Consider the following 17,177-nt stretch of genomic DNA (forward strand, 5'->3'; position numbering starts at 1 on the left):
TGAAATAAAAAAAAAAATAAATTCACGGGTGGGGTTTTTTTTTCTATAAGAAAAGAAAGTGAACAGCTGGTTTTGGGGATGTGCTGTTCCTTAAACTCCCAGAGTTTGCATGTTCCCCTGGGCTGCTGGAAAGGCCCTGAACACCCCTCTCCTGCCTCTCCAGGTCTCTTCCACCTGCAGATTCTTCTAGGGGAGCTCTCAGACCATCTCCTGCCCATCTCCATCGATAACCATCAGTTCACTCGCCGACCTGGGGGCCTCGGTGGCTCGCACACCCCAGGCGATGCTCTGCATTCACCACCAGCTCAGTGCAGGAGCACTGCTGCTGCCAGCATTCTGCATCCTGCTCCTTTTGGGAAGCTCATGGAATGCTTTTTTTTTTTTTTCCCCCTCAGCTGAAAAACATTTATTCACCAAAACCCTTCTCATCCAGAGCTAGTCCTGGCAAGATCCAGTAGGACTGTTTGAGCATGCAGAGCAATGCGCAGGTCAGCAAAGCACTGAGGTCCATCAGCAGGTTTAGTTTTACGAGCACACATGTAAGGTACCAAACATCAACGCATGCATAAATAGTATTTAAAAAAAATAAATGAGCTGCCTATAGTTTGCAGTGCATACACGTGCTACGGATCAGGGCTGAGTACCTCAAACATCTACAATCTCACGTTAGAACAGGTATGTTCTGCTCAGCACACTGAGTGCAGCATTTAACCCACACAGGAAGGGCGGACAAGATTCTTCTTTGCTGTATTAAAAAAAAATAATAAAAATAAAGTGCTTGAAATATGCAAAGGAGGTTTCAGATAAACAGAAGTAATGACTGTGCCTAATTTTAGACAGGCAAATAACCCTCACTGAAGTCAACGTCAAATACTGATTTGCTTGAAGTTAAGCCCGTACCCAAGTGCTGCTGGATCAGGCACGCAGGCTGAGAGGATGTCCCAGGCAGGGCACAGAGGGAGCCTATAACTTAAGCCAAATGTTATACTTGAATGCCAAACCCTGGGCACCTAATTAGCACCCCTGGAAGAGGTACTGCTTGGTTTTTAATAAAGGTTTAGGTGCTTGCTGGGTCGAGTTTCTCAGCTTGATCTTGCCTTGAGCAAGTTAGGGATTCAGCTCCTAACGGAAGCAGCCTGAAAGCAGTCTCTATTCCCAAGAAATGCAATTCTAGTATTTTTTCCCTCCTAAAATCCTTCAGTTAGTGGAAACAAACGCTCGAAGACGCAACTTTTAGAACACATGCACAACATCTCCTATCCAACCCGAATTAGAAAATAAACCCTTCCAACCTACTGCATGCATTAAAACTTGAATGCTAAGCAAACTTCAGGGGACTGCGTGCTTCTGCCAGTGATCTCTGGGGGCAGGTAGGTCCTGCGGTAGGAGATGTGTGTATTTACAGTAGCTTGCTTCCTGTTGCTTTCCTGGGCCTCTCCCCCCCTTTCAGGCGGTTGACTTGGTGATCTGTTCCCAAAGCACGGAAAGGGAGCCAGCTCCACCGACGCCAGAAGTCCTCTCTTACTGCCACCATACCAAACTGTGGCATCAGAGAGGGCCCTTTGCTTGGCACAGGGTGAAACTGCCGAATTCCAGACTCTATAAACTCTCAACACATTCTTTCCCTCTTTCCTCCCCCCCCCCCCGCAACAAATGGCTTTGGTTGCAAGAGACCGCTTGCGGGGCAGTAATTAAAGGGAGATGGGGCAAGCACAACAACTAATGGCCAGGTAGTTTTGCAGGTCAACTTCCTAAAATTTTCGCCTGGATGGAAGCGGATCTGTGCTCGCCTCCCTGCCGCCAGCATTCACAGAGCTTTGGCAACGCGTGAGGACTCGCAAGTGAAAGTGCCTGCTGGGGATGGCTCCCGAGTTAACAGCGGGTGTTTCTCATGGTGCACAAGCCACTTACAAGCAACACATGGTCCAGCACAGACCCTGCCAAGATGCTAGACAGCGAACACAGGCTCATGAGTTCCCGAGTGAGACTGTTTTCGTTACGCACACTCAATGACATGCAAAATCTGACGCTACCAACAGTGAAAACAAACGCACGCTTTGGGCAGCCTTGCTGGCCCATCCCGCACGCGCTGCTTTAGCCGCAGCTCTCTTGGGAGGATGGTGCCAACCCATATCCCCCGGCCTGCTGCCAGTCTGGTTTGTCTCCGTGTGTAGATTTCTAATGCAAACCCACCAAAATTACATAATGGCGCAAAACTTCGACTGTCCCGTGTCCCTGGAGACATCCAGCTTGTTTTTGTCCCGCACCAGGATGGCTTCGTTGCCGTACTGTGAGTACCACATACTCCGACTCCGGCTCAGGTAAGTGTTGGGGGGGGCCGACTCCAGTTTCTGCTGCTGCTGCTGCCAGATGAGCAGAGAGGTGTCCCTGTACCGCAGCCGTGCATAGCCCTCGGACAAGGCTTTTTCGGGCAGGGGCACCCTCCCGTTCATTACTTTGTCAGTCATCTGCTCCAGGATGGCTCCGAAGACGAGAGCTCCTTCCAGGCAGCTCTGACAGACACCCCTCGGGTTGGCCCAGGTCGACTGCTGCTGCTCCGAGCTCCAGGGGGAACATCCCAGGGCAGGGGCACGGCTCTGGGGACACACGAGCCGCTGTCGCCGTAAGGACAGCTCAGGAGAGGGAGCAGGGATACACACAGCCACAAACCACAACGGGCAGCCCGGCCTTGCTTAAATAACAAGCCAGGGCTTCGGAAAGCTTATCCAGTGGTGATGCCGCTCCGTGTTTCATCTTGCGGAGGGACCACGTGCACACGAGCTGCTTGTTGAGAGCCCATGAAGTATCTCAGCAGGTGTGAGCAGCAGTGGTGGGCTTGCTCCACAGCCGGGCAGGACAGGCTGAGCGGCTCTTGGATGGGTTTTGCTTCCCTGAAGAACGGACCCTGAAGCCGTAGGGCAGAGCGGAGAGGTCAGACTGAAGAGGCCACCAGCACCCAGGCCCGTGCAGGAGCGCCCCGCCTGTGCCGCACGCTGCGGCCGGGGGGCGGCCGGGGGCTTCGCGGGCCCCCGGGATGCAGAAGATGCTGCCTCCCGCCGGGTGATGGTACCCACTGGGGTGCGCGCGGCACGGCTGCGGGGCTTCAACCTGCGGGCGGGGGGGCACGGCGGGGGTCACCCCAAGGCCTGGCAGCGGGGGTCCCTACCCTGCGAGGGCCCCTCCTCCCCCGCGCCGTGCCCCCCCCCCCCGCCCCCCCGCGCCCTTCCACCGGCCCCGCGCACCCGCCCGCGGCCCCCCGGGGCTCTCTGCGCCCCCCCCCTCCGCCCCCGCGCGCCCCCCGGGGACCCCCCACCCCACCCCCGCGGCCCCCCGGCACTCCCCCGGCCCCCGCTCGGCCCCACCGTGCTGCGCGGCCCGGCCCGGCCCCGGCGCCGCTCGGAGCAGCCGCGGAGGCGCCTCCCGAGCGCATCACGGCGGGAGGAGCCAGGGCCGGCGCCGGGGGGGCCGCGGGGCGGGGGGCGCCGGGCCACGGCAGGGGGGCTCCCCGCGATGGGTGGGGGGACCGGGCCACGGCAGGGGGGCTCTCTGCTATGGGTGGGGGGTCCGGGACACAGCAGGGGGGCTCCCCACAGTGGGTGCGGGGGGCCGGGCCACGGCAGGGGGGCTCCCCGCGATGGGTGTGGGGTCTGGGGCACGGCAGTGGGTTCCCTGGGTGGGCTGTGGGGTCCGGGACACAGCAGGGGGGCTTCCCACACTGGGTGTGGGGTCTGGGTCACGGCAGGGGGGCTCCCCACAATGGGTGCATGGGGCCAGGGCAGGGCAGGGGGGTTCCCCCCGCTGGGTGTGGGAGGCTGGGGCACATCATTGGAGCACCCTGAGTGGGGTGCAGTGGTCTGGGGCACAGCAGTGGGGTTCCCTGGGTGGGCTGTGGGGTCCCAGGCACAGCAGCAGGACTCCCCATGTTGGCTGCGTGGCTCCGGGGCATGGCAGTGGGGCACCGTGAGTGGGGTGCAGGGGACCAGGGCATGGCTGTGGGGCTCCCCGTGCTGAGTATGTGGGTCCGGGGCACAGCAGTGGGGCTCCCCATGCTGGGTGTTGGGGTCTGGGGCATGGTAGTGGGTTCCCTGGGTGGGTTGTGGGGTCTCGGGCACAGCAGTGGGGCTCCCCACAATGGGTGTGTGAGTCCAGGACGTGGCTGTGTGGCTCCCCACAATGGCTGTGTGGGTCTGGGGCACAGCAGTGGGGCTCCCCACGCTGTGTGTGGGTCTGAGCCATGGCAGCGGGGCACCCCGAGTGGGATGGTGCAGCAGTCCGGGCCATGGCAGTGGGGCTCCCCATGCTGGGTGCGTGGGTCCCACAGGTGTCAGCCAGCACAGGGCGCACAGAGCGTTTTAAAGGGGCGCCCAGCACTGCGCGTGCTGAGCCCATGGCATCGTACATGGGGGCCTGGGGGCTGAACGGGGGGAGCCTGCTGTTGCCCACCCTGCCCAGCACTGCCCTTGGAGGAGTGGCTCTCCCTGCTGCTGAAGGTGCTGGGGGGTCCCAGCCCAGTTTACAGCCAAGGCAAAGTGTGTTTCTGCCCAGTCTCCTTTCTGGTGGGTGACTGGTGTAGCAGCCATTTGTGCTGGGGGGGCACGTGGTGCCCTTTATCCCTCCCTGCTTGTCCCAGCCACCCCAGTGACAGCCCGTTGTGGGCTAAGGCAGGCAGGGGACACCCTTAGGTCTGCTGACAGCCACGCCAGGACATCTACAGAGCAGGCTGTGTGACCCTGCAGCATCCCCTCCGCCTCTGCTCATCCTCACCGTCTGCTCCAGTCCATTTCCTTAGCCTGACTGTCCCCTGGCAAGCGTGGTAAGAAATACATTTTGAAGAGAGCTGTGAGGCTTATTCTTTTTCTGATGATACTAAATTTAAGCTCTCAATCTTCTTATCTCCTGTGAATGCAGCGCCATCTAATCTCCTGTTAGGGACTCGATACACTTAGATCTGTTGCAGAGCCACTCTGCTGTTCCGCCGGGCCTTCGTGGGCACAAACAAGACGCAGTGATTTAATGCCACGCTGGCTGCAACTCCCTGCTCCCGGAAGGTTTAGAGCAAACACAAAGAAGAGGGAAGAAAGAAAAAAAAAAAAAAAAAAAAGGAGAGAGAAGAATGAATACACTATTAAAATGTTTATTCTCAGAAATGTCCTGACTTTGCTGCTTTATCTGCACAAGGAGCTAGCCCTGGCCCCACCTTGTGGAAGCTGCAGAAGAAAATGCAAAATCATTTATAGTGGAACCACCAGGTTTAGGTTTTTAGCACGAGTGAGGTGTCGTGGTCTTCTCTGAAAAATTACCAGTCCTGTTACCAACCTCTGAGCGGAACGGACGCAGCCGGTAAGTGGAGTGGTTGTGGTTGTTGCTGAGATAAAGCAAGAAGAAGGGCTGGAGGCTGCAGACCTCTGAAAGCTGACAGCTCTCTGACCATCCACTGGACCCTTCGCCCTGATTCCATGAGACGTCTGACCATCCGAGAGGACCCTTCCCAAATAAACCTCGGAAGCAGCAGCAGCAGAACGGAGGGGGTGAAGCCCCAGTGGGAAATCTCTGTGTCTGCTTTGCTTTCCCTGCCAGCTGTGAGACACAGCTGCAGCACGAGGCTGGCCTGGGTGACTTTTCCCTGGCTTAGCTCCTTAGGGCTGCACACGCCTCGGGACCACTGGATTTTGATGGGAGAGCTGTTGGGGTGAATCCCGGTGGAGGAGGGCTTGCTGGCGCGGCTGTCCCGGCAGCACAGTGATGGTTTTGGGAAGAGGGTGGTGTTTGTATTCAGCACAGCTGGGGCATCACGGGCCCCATAAATGAGACACTTCCACAGAGAAATGCCCAGGGAAGTGCTGCCTCCACCTGCTTGGCACCCGGGTGGAGAGCCCTTTTCCAGTGGAGCTGCACCCTCAGGTGCTACCTTTTTCCCGGTTAAACAAAGTGCATCTGTGGCTCCCATTGCACCAGTGCAAGAAGAGAATCCAGTTCATCCCTCCTGCCAGCACCGAGCTGTGCCAGGTTAATTTTCCTGCTCTCCCGTTGCACAGCCCACATTCCCTGCTCAGGGAGGCAGCACGCCTGGGGCAGGGGAGAAGACCTGATCTTTGCTGGCAGGAGTGTAGGGCCGTTAGTGAGAGGGTAATTGCAATGACTGTTCCAGGGTACAAGTTGTCAGGGCAGGTAGATCAGGTGTTTACAGCAATAGATGAGCCAGAGAATTATTGTCTGTACCCAGTGGATGTGAGTTTAATACTTCAACAGCGGTGTGATTTGTCCCTTTCTGACCAGCAGCGAGAGCTGCTGCGGAGCAGTGTGTTTACCGGATTGTGACTGGCACAGGTTTCCTAAAATAGTTGGTGAAAGGGGATCACGGTATCTAAGAGCGTGATGTAAATGGCACATAGGCTGCACAAGGAACTGCTGACAGCTGCCGGTGGTGCCCGAGCTCTGCTGTGACAGCAGCCGTGACAGCCCCTGCTCTGGGGACCCTGGCTCCAGCTGGAGACAGATGTCCGTGGGACAAGCTGGTGCACACTTGGTCTAATCCAGAAGGTGGCAATGGCAATCCATAGACACGGGCTGGCTTGGAAATGGGGATTTCTTGGCGGTGTGGCCCTTGTATTTAGGGGATGTTTTCAGATGGCTGCTCCAAAGAGGCAGCGTGGTGGCTGCTGCTCCGTGTGCGCTGGCTGGGGAGTTGGCTCTTCTCCCAGCAGCAACACCAAACATCACAGAAAATAGACTTTACTGTGAAACGTGCCCGTGTCCCACGGATGTTTTGGTTGATTTGTAAGGTCGATCTCCTTGCACATTTTTGTGCATTTATGTCTGTCTCCTTCCTTCCTTCCTTCCTTCCATGACTAGTTTTGCCTATTCCATGCTGGGCTGTGATGTTCCCAAGCAGCTCTGTTACATTCCCAAACAGCTGCTGCTTCCCCAGCCATGCACTCTGCAACAGGACGCGGGCGGCAGTGCCTGCCTGGCTGCCCAGTGGTCACAGCTGCCTGCCAGTCCCCTTGGATCTAGTTACTGAGACATCTGGGGATGGAAAAGCATAATGTTCCTTCTGTTATTGTCCTTCTAGTGCATTTACTCACCTCTCAGGCCAGAAAGTACTAAAAGCGCACGCAGTGAAGCCCGTTAGCAGAGAGATGCTCCAAGCTTGGTCCCCAGCAGAGGGTAGTGTCAGCCTCCGCGTGTGGGTCAGCAGCTTCAGCCCTGGCTGGCTGTCCTTCCCTGGTCTGTCCCTCCCAGGCTGGCTGTCCTTCCCTGGCTGTCCTTCCCAGCAGTGCCAAGGGGCAGGAGAGGGGGGCACCAGCTCTAGCACAAAATTCCACCTCTTTAATTGCTGCCTTTTAGCTTTAGGTGCATCCTGAAAGCAGTGCCCAGGTCCTCTCCATGGACCCCATCTTGTTTCAGGACATTCGTATCCACTGGTACGTGTGCTGGGTACATGCTCCCCACTGAGCCTTGCCGTACAGATTTGGGGTTGATTTTTTTTTCTGCTATCAAAAATACGCTCGCCATCAGCTGCTTTGACTGTTGCAGAGGTAGGTGAGAAGCTCGCTTGCTTCAACACCTCCCACGCAGAAGCTGGCTTTGCAGCTGCAACGATTGTTCCTAAGTGTCCAGGGGCCAAGTGTGCTTTTTATTACGCAGTAAAAAAGCCAGGCTGTAGCTAGCAGCTTTAATTATACACATATAATAAATCCCTCTGTTGTCCTCTACCTACAGACCTGACCTCACAAGGCAGACAAGCACAGAGGCAACCAAAATTATCCCTGGCAGGACTCCACTCCTTTCGGTAGCCTTGGGATTCCTGCCTGGTGGGTGCTGCTGGAGACCGAGCCTGAGAGCAGAAAGAAAAGCCTCAGCAAGAACTAAAAGAACGAGAAAGTTATTCTGAGAAATCAGCTCCGCAGGGTATGGGGAAGCGGGGACTGGAACCAGCATGCTGATGGGTACACCCAGGGCAGGGTGAGCATGGCATGATCCCGAAGGGAGCAGCACCCACATGCCCCCATCCCACACTCTGGCCAGAGGACCAGTGGGCGCTGCACCCAGCCGGAGCTGGGACAGACGGTGTGTCAGCCCATCAGGCTAAGAGAAATGCCTTATGATAAAACAAATAATAATAATAATAAGCCTACCAAACTTTCCTTGGAATATTAAACAATTGTTTTTCATTCTTTGGAGGGATCCTCCGTCCTAGATTGAAAACGAAGTATCATGCCACTAGGGTCGCTCTTCTTTATCTCCACTTGGCTACATTTGGAAGAGATTAGTGTTGCATTTGTTTGACATCCAGGTTAATAGCTTCCCTTCGTCCCAGTCTCGGCTTCCGGCTCTGGCTATCTGGAAAGCCAGGCTGGAAATTAATCGGCAAACTCTGGGGAGAGGATCTCGGAAGAAAACTCAGAGCAGATTTGAAAGAGGCTGCTCTAAACCGTGCTGATTTGGCTGGAAGCCACTGGTGAAAATTAGAGATTTTTCAAGAGTTTGCTGCCGAGGAGTTAATGGCTGAGAGTTGAGGTTTTTAATAAATACACTAGTAATTAATTATAGGAGTTGTCTTCATGTTGGGAAGTCAAGGAATACGATCGCCTGCTTGGGTTGAACAACTCCCCTGCAGTATTTGCAAACCAAACAGGAGACTGGGGGGGGGGGGGGGTAGGCACCCTCGGACAAAGCCCGGTGCTGGGTGCAGACCCCCGGCTCAGGTCCTGCCCCTGCCCCCGGGACCGTGCGTGTGCCGGGCCGGTGGGGGAGCACGAGGGTCCCGGGCGGGGGCGCGGGGGGGGGGGCACCCCGGCTGCAGAGTGGGGACGGCAGCTCTGTCCCCCCAGGGCCAGTGGGAAGAGAGAAGCAGCACCGGGGCTCGGCGCGGTTTTCCCGGAACAGGGAGCGAAGGAGCAGTGGCGGAAGGGAGCGAGGGGACAGAAAAAGGGAAAAATACAAAATAATAATTAACCAAAAAAAAAAAAAGGGGATAAGAGCCGAGGCGGCGTGGAGCGCAGCCGGCCCCCCCCACCGAGCCCGGGCTCCCGCAGACAAAGGGGCAGCGGGGGCCCGGCAGCCCCTCCCGCCGGCCCGGGGCGGGGGGCAGCGCTCCCCCCGGCCGCGCAGGTGGGGCGGGCAGCGGGGGCTGCCCTCGGGGCAGGGGCCCAAGTTGCGGGGGGCGGCGCCACCGTGCCCCGTGTGCCCCCCCCCCCCGTGTCCCCCCGCCCCGCTTTGTTCCCGGGAGGATGCGGCGCGCCTAGCGCCGGCCGAGGCGGTGGGGCCGCGGCGGGGGCAGGGGCAGCCCTCCGCCGGAAAACTCCGCGCCGCCCCCCTTCCTCCTCCTCCTCCTCCTCCTCCTCCTTCTTCCTCCTCCTCCGCAGAGCCCCGGCACGGAGCGATGCTTCCCCGGGCGGCGGGCGGCGATGGAGCGGGGCGGTAGCGCGGCGGCGCGGTGCAGAGCAGCCCCCCGGGCGGCCGCCCGCTGCCCCTGAGCGGCCGGGAGGAGGAGGAGGAGGAGGAAGAAGAAGGAGAAGAAGAAGAAGAAGGCCGGGTGTGTGCGCGGGGCGGCGGCCCCGTCGGACCGCGGCCATGGAGGAGTGGCGGCAGTGCGGCCGCTGGCTCATCGACTGCAAAGTTTTGCCCCCCAACCACCGGGTGGTCTGGCCCTCGGCGGTGGTCTTCGACCTGGCGCAGGCGCTGCGGGACGGGGTGCTGCTCTGCCAGCTGCTCCACAACCTCTCCCCCGGCTCCATCGACCTCAAGGACATCAACTTCAGGCCCCAGATGTCCCAGGTAGGAGGGGGTGCGCGGGTGCGGGACCCCCCCCCCCGAGCACGCCCTTCCCTGGGTGCGGGTGTTGCTTTCGCAAAACTTGGGGAGCGTGAATGCGAGCGGGTTTGGGGAGGGGGCGCGTGGGAGGCCGGCTGCTTCACCCCCCCCCCAAATGCTGTTCGCCCCCTCCGGGCTTTAGCTCTCGGGGCTCTCGCCGATCGTGCCCCGGCGGCCGGGGTGGGGGCAGCGGCGGTGGGACCCGCGGCCGCACGGGAAGGGGCTGCGGGGCGGGGGAAAAACACCCCGGCAAAGGGGGAAACTTCCCCCCTTGTGTTTACAGTCATCGCGGAACAAAAGCAAAGGGCAGGGCTGGGGGGGGTTGGGGGGGGCGCCCCATCCGCTTTGATGAGCTGGGGGAGTGGGTGGCCCTGCGAGGGTACCGGCTGTCGGGACAAAACTTTGGCCGGGAAGATTAAAAACAAAATAAGTAAATAAATTAATAAAATCAAAAAGTGCTCCGCAAGCCTGTCCCAAGCCCGGCTGGGCAAGGGAGTGGGGCCATGCGGTGCCCCAGCTGCCTTCCTCCTGCTCTTCGGGTCTGGGAACTTCATAGGGCTCTCTTCCTGGAAGGTTTTCCAGTTTCTGGGTGTTTTGGTGAAAGCAGGCTTAACCAAATTGGGAAAAAAAAAACCCAAACCAGTTGTAGTTGTTTTGGGTTTAAATGCTTACGTTTTTGCAAGCTGAGCTGCGTGGCATTTGCATGGGAATCGGGAAGTGAAATCAATTTAGAAGCAGATTAAAGGGGGCACTTTGTCCTCCCTACCCCCAGCCCCTGCGTTGGCAAGTGGAAGGTAGACTGCTGGCTTTTGTTTTGGAACAACAACAGGTTTTATTGGTAAAAGCAAGGGGAAATTTCCTGGTAGCAAGGGCATGTGAGCCTCTTTTAACTTTATGGAAGCATTCAAAGATAAATAACGTATGATGTGAACGAGAGTTCTGGATACGTGCTGTGCAACCACCCTGCTTACCCGGCCAGCACCTTTCCCTTCTTCTTGCCAGAGTTTTGTTCCAGGACAATGGTTTTCATCGAGATGTGACCCCCTGTGCTGGGGGGCTGCAGTGGCTGGGGGCAGCCGGGAGCCACCAGCTTCCCTGTGAGGCACCCGGACCCGAAGCTCTGGAGCCACGCTTTGGGGAGCGGAGCATGTTTTGCTGCCTGCGTGTGAATGTGAGGACATTGCTGGGCTCTTGCAGACCCCCAGACTCTGGTCCTGCAAAGCAAAGGGGTGGGAAGCCCCGACTGTACGGTGAAAACCCACCCATGGCAGCTCAGGCGTTGGTGCGTGAGACCAGCTGGCGTGGAGTAAATAACAACACGTACGGATGCCTCTTCCCAGGGTGGAACAATGCTGGGAGGTTTCCTCTTCGCTTTCCAGGCTATAAACTGATCAAACTGTCTTCCGTACAAACTGGTGTTTCCAAATATAAACCGTTGCGCTGGAGCTGTAGATGTGCGAGGACTAGCGCTTTCCTAGAACACGCTGAGGATGCTCTATGTTCTATGCATTTCTTGTTTTCTTTTGAGAAAACACTATAATCCTACAAACCTCATTTCAGCCCAGGGTTTGCCCTGTGGGGAGAATGCAGAAAGGGGTTTAAAACGGTAGCTGAGATCTAGGGAAGATCTCGGTGGGTAGGAAACTCTTGCTGCCCTTGCTGAGGCAGGTGGTGCTTGTTGGAGGTGAGAGCTTACAGCCCAGCTGTCCTTAACGAAACTGCTTAATGAAATACCACACTTGGCCGCTTTCCGGGCCGTGGGAGGGGTGTGAGTGGAACTGGCAGGATCGGGTGCTTTGCTGGTTGCCTCTGCTAGAACCCGGTGGTCGGAGCGGACCGGCACAGCCTGGCCAAAGCTGAGCCCACGCGGGCGCGCAGAGCTGTGGCCAGGCTCAGCTGATGCTTGTCCTCGGCCAGGATGGGACCCAAGTCAATCAAGACTTGAATCGTGATTTGGTGTTTCTTGGGCAGTTCTGGAGTTTGGGAATCTGGCATCTCCCCCAGGGTAGCTGCATCTCGCTGCTCCTCTGTGCATCTGCAGCACGGGCAGCCCAGGGAGGAGAGGGGGGCTCTGAGCCCCGCCGGGGTGGGGACGCGTGCCCCCACCGTGCCTCAGCCTTGCTGCAGCTATCCATGAGTGGTTTAGCCTCTCCGGATCAAATTTGAGAAGAAGAGTGTAGGAACCCATCATTGTCACGCAGCTGTGATATGTTCAGACACAAGGGTAGGGATGTGCAAGACAGAGCGTGCCTAGAAACTTCAGAGGTGGTTTTTGAGGATAAAGGCACACTTAGCCTGACTGGCTGGGCTGGCTAACCAGCCGTTTGCCTTATTACAGAGCTGTTTTTTTAATTAATCAGCCAAAATGCCAGGGGACAAGACAGTTGTGCTAGACTTGAAACATCCAGCAATATTCTGTCATCCACCTTTCTCAGTGAATTAAATGGGGTTGTACAGGTGTGTGATGAGAAACAGATTTTTGCCTGAGGTGAGCATCGTTCCAAAGGCCAGAGGTGAAATCACATCTCTGCCAAGAAAGGCTTTAAGATCCAGACACTGGTGTGTGTTTGTTTGGTAGGTTGTTGTGGTGGGGTTTTTTTTCATCCTCTTCCATGCTGATTTGTTTTTACTTGCAGCTGTTGAAGGTGTGCTGGGAGGTGAGGGATCCTGTTTGCAGCGCATCGAGGCCAGGGGGAGGGATGGGGAGGGATGCAGGGGCTTGTGCTGCCTGCTGGGGAGGGATGGACTGGTGTCCCCATCCTCCAGAAACCTTCCTGTTCTTGCTCAGCAGGGAAACCAGGCTGGCCACACAGCAGTAGTTTACTACTTGATTTTTAAATAAATAAATAGAGTAAAATCACCTCATTGCATTGCAATCTGTAGTTTGCTTTAGTTTCATGCTCCGTTCCAGAGACCCAAGACCAGTGCTCAGTGGTGCCTGGCAGGATGGGATGCCCCAAAGCTACTGAACCTCCACAGAGACTAACAAAATAAACAGGAAAAAAAGTTTTAAAGTCCGGTTCTCTTCTGAGAGTCGGAGGGTGTGAGGCCAGTTTTGATGAGCCTGGAGTAAAACTTCATTTCTGCTAATTGCTTTTGCTGTAGAGGACATTTCTGGAGAGCTGGGAAGTGGGATGAGTGGACTTGCCCTCGGTACTTATTGATCATTATGCCTATTACTGTGATTGGATTTTTGGGGATGTAATTCAAGCTGGTTTGTCAGCCAGCTGTGAGAGCGTGATGCAGAGGATGTCTTTATTTGCAAATGGGAGCAGATGTAGCAGCCCTCGGGCTTGCAGTCCCTGTCCCTTGTGCACAGCACTCAGGACAGTGTTTCTCCCTCGTCCCTGTGCAGAGCCATCGCCAGAACCCCGCTTCTTCCCCCGCTCCCCTGGAGCTGGTACTGATTTCCAGTCCTCTGACACTGTGTGGTACAGCTGCTTCTGCAACCCAAACTCCTTTTGTGAATAAGATGGAGATCACAGAGCTTTGAATTTTCATCGATAATTAGGTTTGAATTGTAATTTTGTGAAGTCTCTGGTCAGATACAAATTAAGTGACTATTCACTTGTGCTTCCTCATGGCGAGACATAAAAAAATATGTGCAATAAAAAATTGCACATTTGGGTGAGGTTGATATTTGATGGTGTGGGGTTTGGTTTGTTGGTTTTTTGGGGTTTTGGGGTTGTTGGTTTTTTTTTTAATATTTTTTTTGCATTGGCCTGAGATAAAATTAATCCCTCCTGACAGGGACTTGGATGCGTACCGAGGTTGGTAGGGAAGCTCTGATGAGCCCTGCCGCGGGCTCTCCCTGCTCAGGCGACGTCAGGTCTGTGGGCAGAGACCTCGTGGGGGCTGGATCAGCTGTGCTGGCTGCCTTTGCAGGTGGTGATGGTGGTGGGGGCTGATCAGGAGTTATCCCTGAATATGGAAAACTGGAAGACCCATGAGCTGCTTGCAGTGTGCCAGATCAGTGTCCTTTCTCTGGTGGCTTGCCAGCACCCTGGTTTAGTTCCCCTGGTGTCCAGAAGACCCGGTTCAGCCTCTTTGCGCTTGCGGCAACGCGGTGGGGGGCTGTATGGAAACATCTGGATCTTGGTGGAGTGTTTGTATCACAGGTGCCTGAGTGGCAGCGAGCAAGCAAGGTGCTGTGGGGGCTGACGGCATCGCCCAGCGTGTCTGGGGGGTCCCAGCCTGTGCTCTGCCCTCCAGAGCGTTTCTGCTCCCCAGTCTCTGCAGCTGAAGGACATGTGGGCTCCTTCAAGGAAGAAGAGCTTGGTGAAAAGCCATAACCACCAAACTCCTGCCCCATCTTCCCATTGCTCACGTACTGGCTGTCCGAACACGCTGCTGCAGTGTTATCTGCTGCAACATTGACATTCCTCCATATGTTATGACAGCTGGAAATTGGTACCTGCCCCACAGCGGTTGTGCCCTTCTAGGGCTTGGTCATGCGGTTCGTTTTAACGTGAAAACTCCCGTTGATGATTGTTTTGCGTTCACCCTTCCTTTAAGGTTGGCTTGGACATGGCTGAATACCTTTTTTTCATGCTTCAGAATCTCTTGGATACTTGAAATGAAGCAGCCATATGTTTAATATGTGTATTTGTGTGTGCACAGACTTCAAGTTAGCAGTAACGGTCAGCTCATTAAGGAGTCTTATTTTGAAGCATATTGACATCTCTTGAGAGATAATCCATCTCGGTCTGCAGCGCCTGGAGGTTTTATTAGGGCTCTTGAGACTGATGAGACACAGCAAATGTAATTGGCATGATGACTTGGCTGCCCACCGCTCTGTTTTGCTCTGATTAAGGGACCACGCAGACAAGCGGCTTCCCACGATTGATGGGTGTCATGCCCTGCACTGGGCTGAACTGCCAGGTGGCTTCACGGCTGCTGGTTTTTCTGGAGGATGCTGATGATTCGGTATCCGGGTTCCATGTATTGATCACGTAGGTGCTCCTCTGCCATGCGGGTGGGAGCAGGTGCTTGGTACCATTTCCCCCAGGTATATGGGAGATAAAGACACGTTGGTGTATTTGGTACCGGTAATTATTCGCAAAGCTTTGGGTTTTTTTTAACATGCCACTTGAAGGCTTTATAGTGACAGTGCTTGAAATTACTTCCACGTGTCATGATAGCCGTTAAATATAATTGAGTATTATCAGAGCTGACTGGGTAGGTGTGGTGTTGGAGCAAGGTCTGTGTAGCTGCTCTCCGATTTACCCTGCTCAGGTCCTCAGGCTTTTTTATTTACTCTCTGCTGCTCGAAATTGAGTTCTGTTCCAAAAAAAGGCTATAAAAAATGGCCTCATTACATATCCCTGTTTACTGTGTCTCAGTGACTTCCCGTTCGGATGTGCTGAGCTTTACAAAGGGAAAAAAGGTGCTCTGTCTTGTACGGCCGATCTCGTGAGCTTCTTGCAAATAGGAACGGATTGCAGTCCTTCTTCCCGGCCCCCTCCGTGCCTCCTGCATGTCAAACAGCACCCTGAAACTTGTGTCAGATAGAGGTGGCACCCCCTCTTCTCAGTTGTTCGGCGAGGTTGTGAGATAGAACTGAACCTGGAGCTGAAGGCTTATATGTATTCTGTTGGGGCAGGAGGCGGCGGAAAGTGTTAGATGGATCCTGCTGGCTGTGCCAAGAAGCATGAAAAGCAGTGAAAACTGCCCTCCCGCCCAGTGATTGATGAGAGTTTAATACCTGCACTAAATACCTAGCAGGAACAGGCTCCTGAATGAATGGATGCCATTAAAAACACAAAGCCAAAAACCCAGTCAATTTGGTGGTTTTTCAAGTTGGGACCAGTCTTGGAAGCTGCTTTCTATCTCAACAGCATGTTGATGAGCTGTGGAAAATGCTCGGCTTGTCCATCCTTCTTGGTGGGGACCCTTGGTGCTGGGTGTACTGCCAAGGAGCCGGGGTACCTTGTTGCTTGGTTCCTCCAGGGAGAAAGAGGCAATTCTTTTGGCGATGGCACTTGTGATGCTTAAATGTTGTGGCTGTGTCTGAGCAAGGAATTTGGGCTGCAGGAATTTAGGTTAGATCAAGCAAGGTGTGTGTTGGACCTGCAGTTGTATTGAAGGGTTGAGCATCGCCACCTCAGCTGTGCCCAGCGGGATGCTGCTGATCCATCACCCTGTGTTGGGCCTCGCGTGTGTGGAAGACCCTGGCTTGTGCCGTGGACCCTTTGCTTTCTTCAGCCGACCTGCAGCCAGCAGGGACCTGATTCTTGGCACTGACAAAAACATTGCTTCAGACTGACCTTAGGGCAAATTTTTGATCTGCTTCTTTGTCCCTTCTTAAAGAGAAACCCCTTTTTTTTTTCCTGGTGTTTGAACTTTTTCCCTTCTCCATGTGACTCCCTCCTAAGCCTGTCTTTAGTGGTCTCAAACGTGCTGATCTGACGCATCCCAGCAGCCTAGCCTGGGGCTGCTAGGATGCTCTGGGCAGGGTTGGGGGTGGGAGCACCAGGGTCCCACTGATGCAGGGCACGGTGTAAGCGAGGGGGTGGGGGGGGATTACTGCGGAGGGGTGGTGGAGGCACGTAAGTACAGTAAGATTTGCAACACCTCTGGGAAGGAAAGACTATCCTCTGCTTTGGTTTTTAAAGCATGGATCCCCTTTCTTAGAGCTGCACAGCAGCTTTTTCCGCTCCCCCTTCTCCATCCTCGCAGTACCCTTGACATCAGTTGGATCCCTTGGACTCTCAGTGATCTTAAAATGGTCCCCACAGCTGCTCTCCCAGCAGTCAGCACTGCTTCCCAGATCTCTGATCCCACCCGAAGACTTGCTCAGTGCCCCATGGGAGTGACCTGCTCTCACGTTAATGCCGAGTCCATCTGTCTGCCCAGCTGTCCGTGCAGCATCCCGGGACTGGTGGGATCACCGTGCCGCTTCGGTGAGTGCTGGCCCCGGGCAAAGCCTGGTCTTGTCCCTGCTGCCAGCCTGCAGTGTCACCCCCAGCTCTCCTGTGGGTATTAGCCCGAGGGCTTTAATTTAGCCACTCCTCGAGGTGACTTGTGTGTTACCCTACAGCCGCCTCCTGGGTTCTTCTGCCACCCCGGCAACGTGTTTCGCTTGTTCTAAGCTGTGTGCCCTCTAATGCTCCTTCTATAAGCGGGGCGGGAGGACCTTCTTTTTCAGAGCAACTATAAATTAAGTCTGCATTTGCCAACTTCAAACTCAGTGTTAATGAAATGACTTTTTCCAGTGCTTTATCTCCCCTTCAAGAAAAAGCCTGGAAAAAGGTCTGTTTCTAATTAAACTGACTTCCCCCCCTCCTCCTGTTTTCTTTGGTTGCAGCTCAGGGCTGCGCTCCATCCGATGATACAACTCGGATGCAACCCCTCCTTGCCCT

The 17,177-nt window shown here is 55.4% G+C and overlaps 2 protein-coding genes across 4 annotated transcripts in view; one reads left to right on the forward strand and one right to left on the reverse strand.

Annotated features, from left to right (window-relative positions):
• Positions 1 to 3,435, reverse strand: BRD3OS (BRD3 opposite strand). 2 transcript variants are annotated; one of them, XM_055801390.1, is made up of 2 exons: positions 3,363 to 3,435; positions 1 to 3,108 (listed from the first exon to the last, which is right to left on the reverse strand). In XM_055801390.1, the coding sequence occupies exon 2, from the start codon at positions 2,466 to 2,468 to the stop codon at positions 2,199 to 2,201; it is 270 nt and encodes an 89-aa protein (XP_055657365.1). In that variant the 5' UTR covers positions 2,469 to 3,108; positions 3,363 to 3,435; the 3' UTR covers positions 1 to 2,198. The 2 variants fall into 2 exon arrangements, with proteins under 2 accessions (XP_055657365.1, XP_055657374.1); XM_055801399.1 differs by having other exon boundaries at positions 1 to 2,905; positions 3,363 to 3,420.
• Positions 3,436 to 9,222: 5,787 nt separating this feature from the next.
• VAV2 (vav guanine nucleotide exchange factor 2) overlaps positions 9,223 to 17,177 on the forward strand; it is a 149,080-nt gene continuing 141,125 nt past the window's right edge. The window contains exon 1 of one of the 2 annotated variants that reach the window (XM_055805299.1): positions 9,223 to 9,780. In XM_055805299.1, the coding sequence (XP_055661274.1) occupies positions 9,577 to 9,780 (204 nt within the window). In that variant the 5' untranslated portion in view covers positions 9,223 to 9,576. The remainder of the gene's footprint in view (positions 9,781 to 17,177) is intronic. The other variant, XM_055805306.1, reaches the window with a different exon arrangement.

This window comes from Falco peregrinus, chromosome 1 (genome assembly GCF_023634155.1).
Source record: "Falco peregrinus isolate bFalPer1 chromosome 1, bFalPer1.pri, whole genome shotgun sequence".
Lineage (NCBI taxonomy): Eukaryota > Metazoa > Chordata > Aves > Falconiformes > Falconidae > Falco > Falco peregrinus.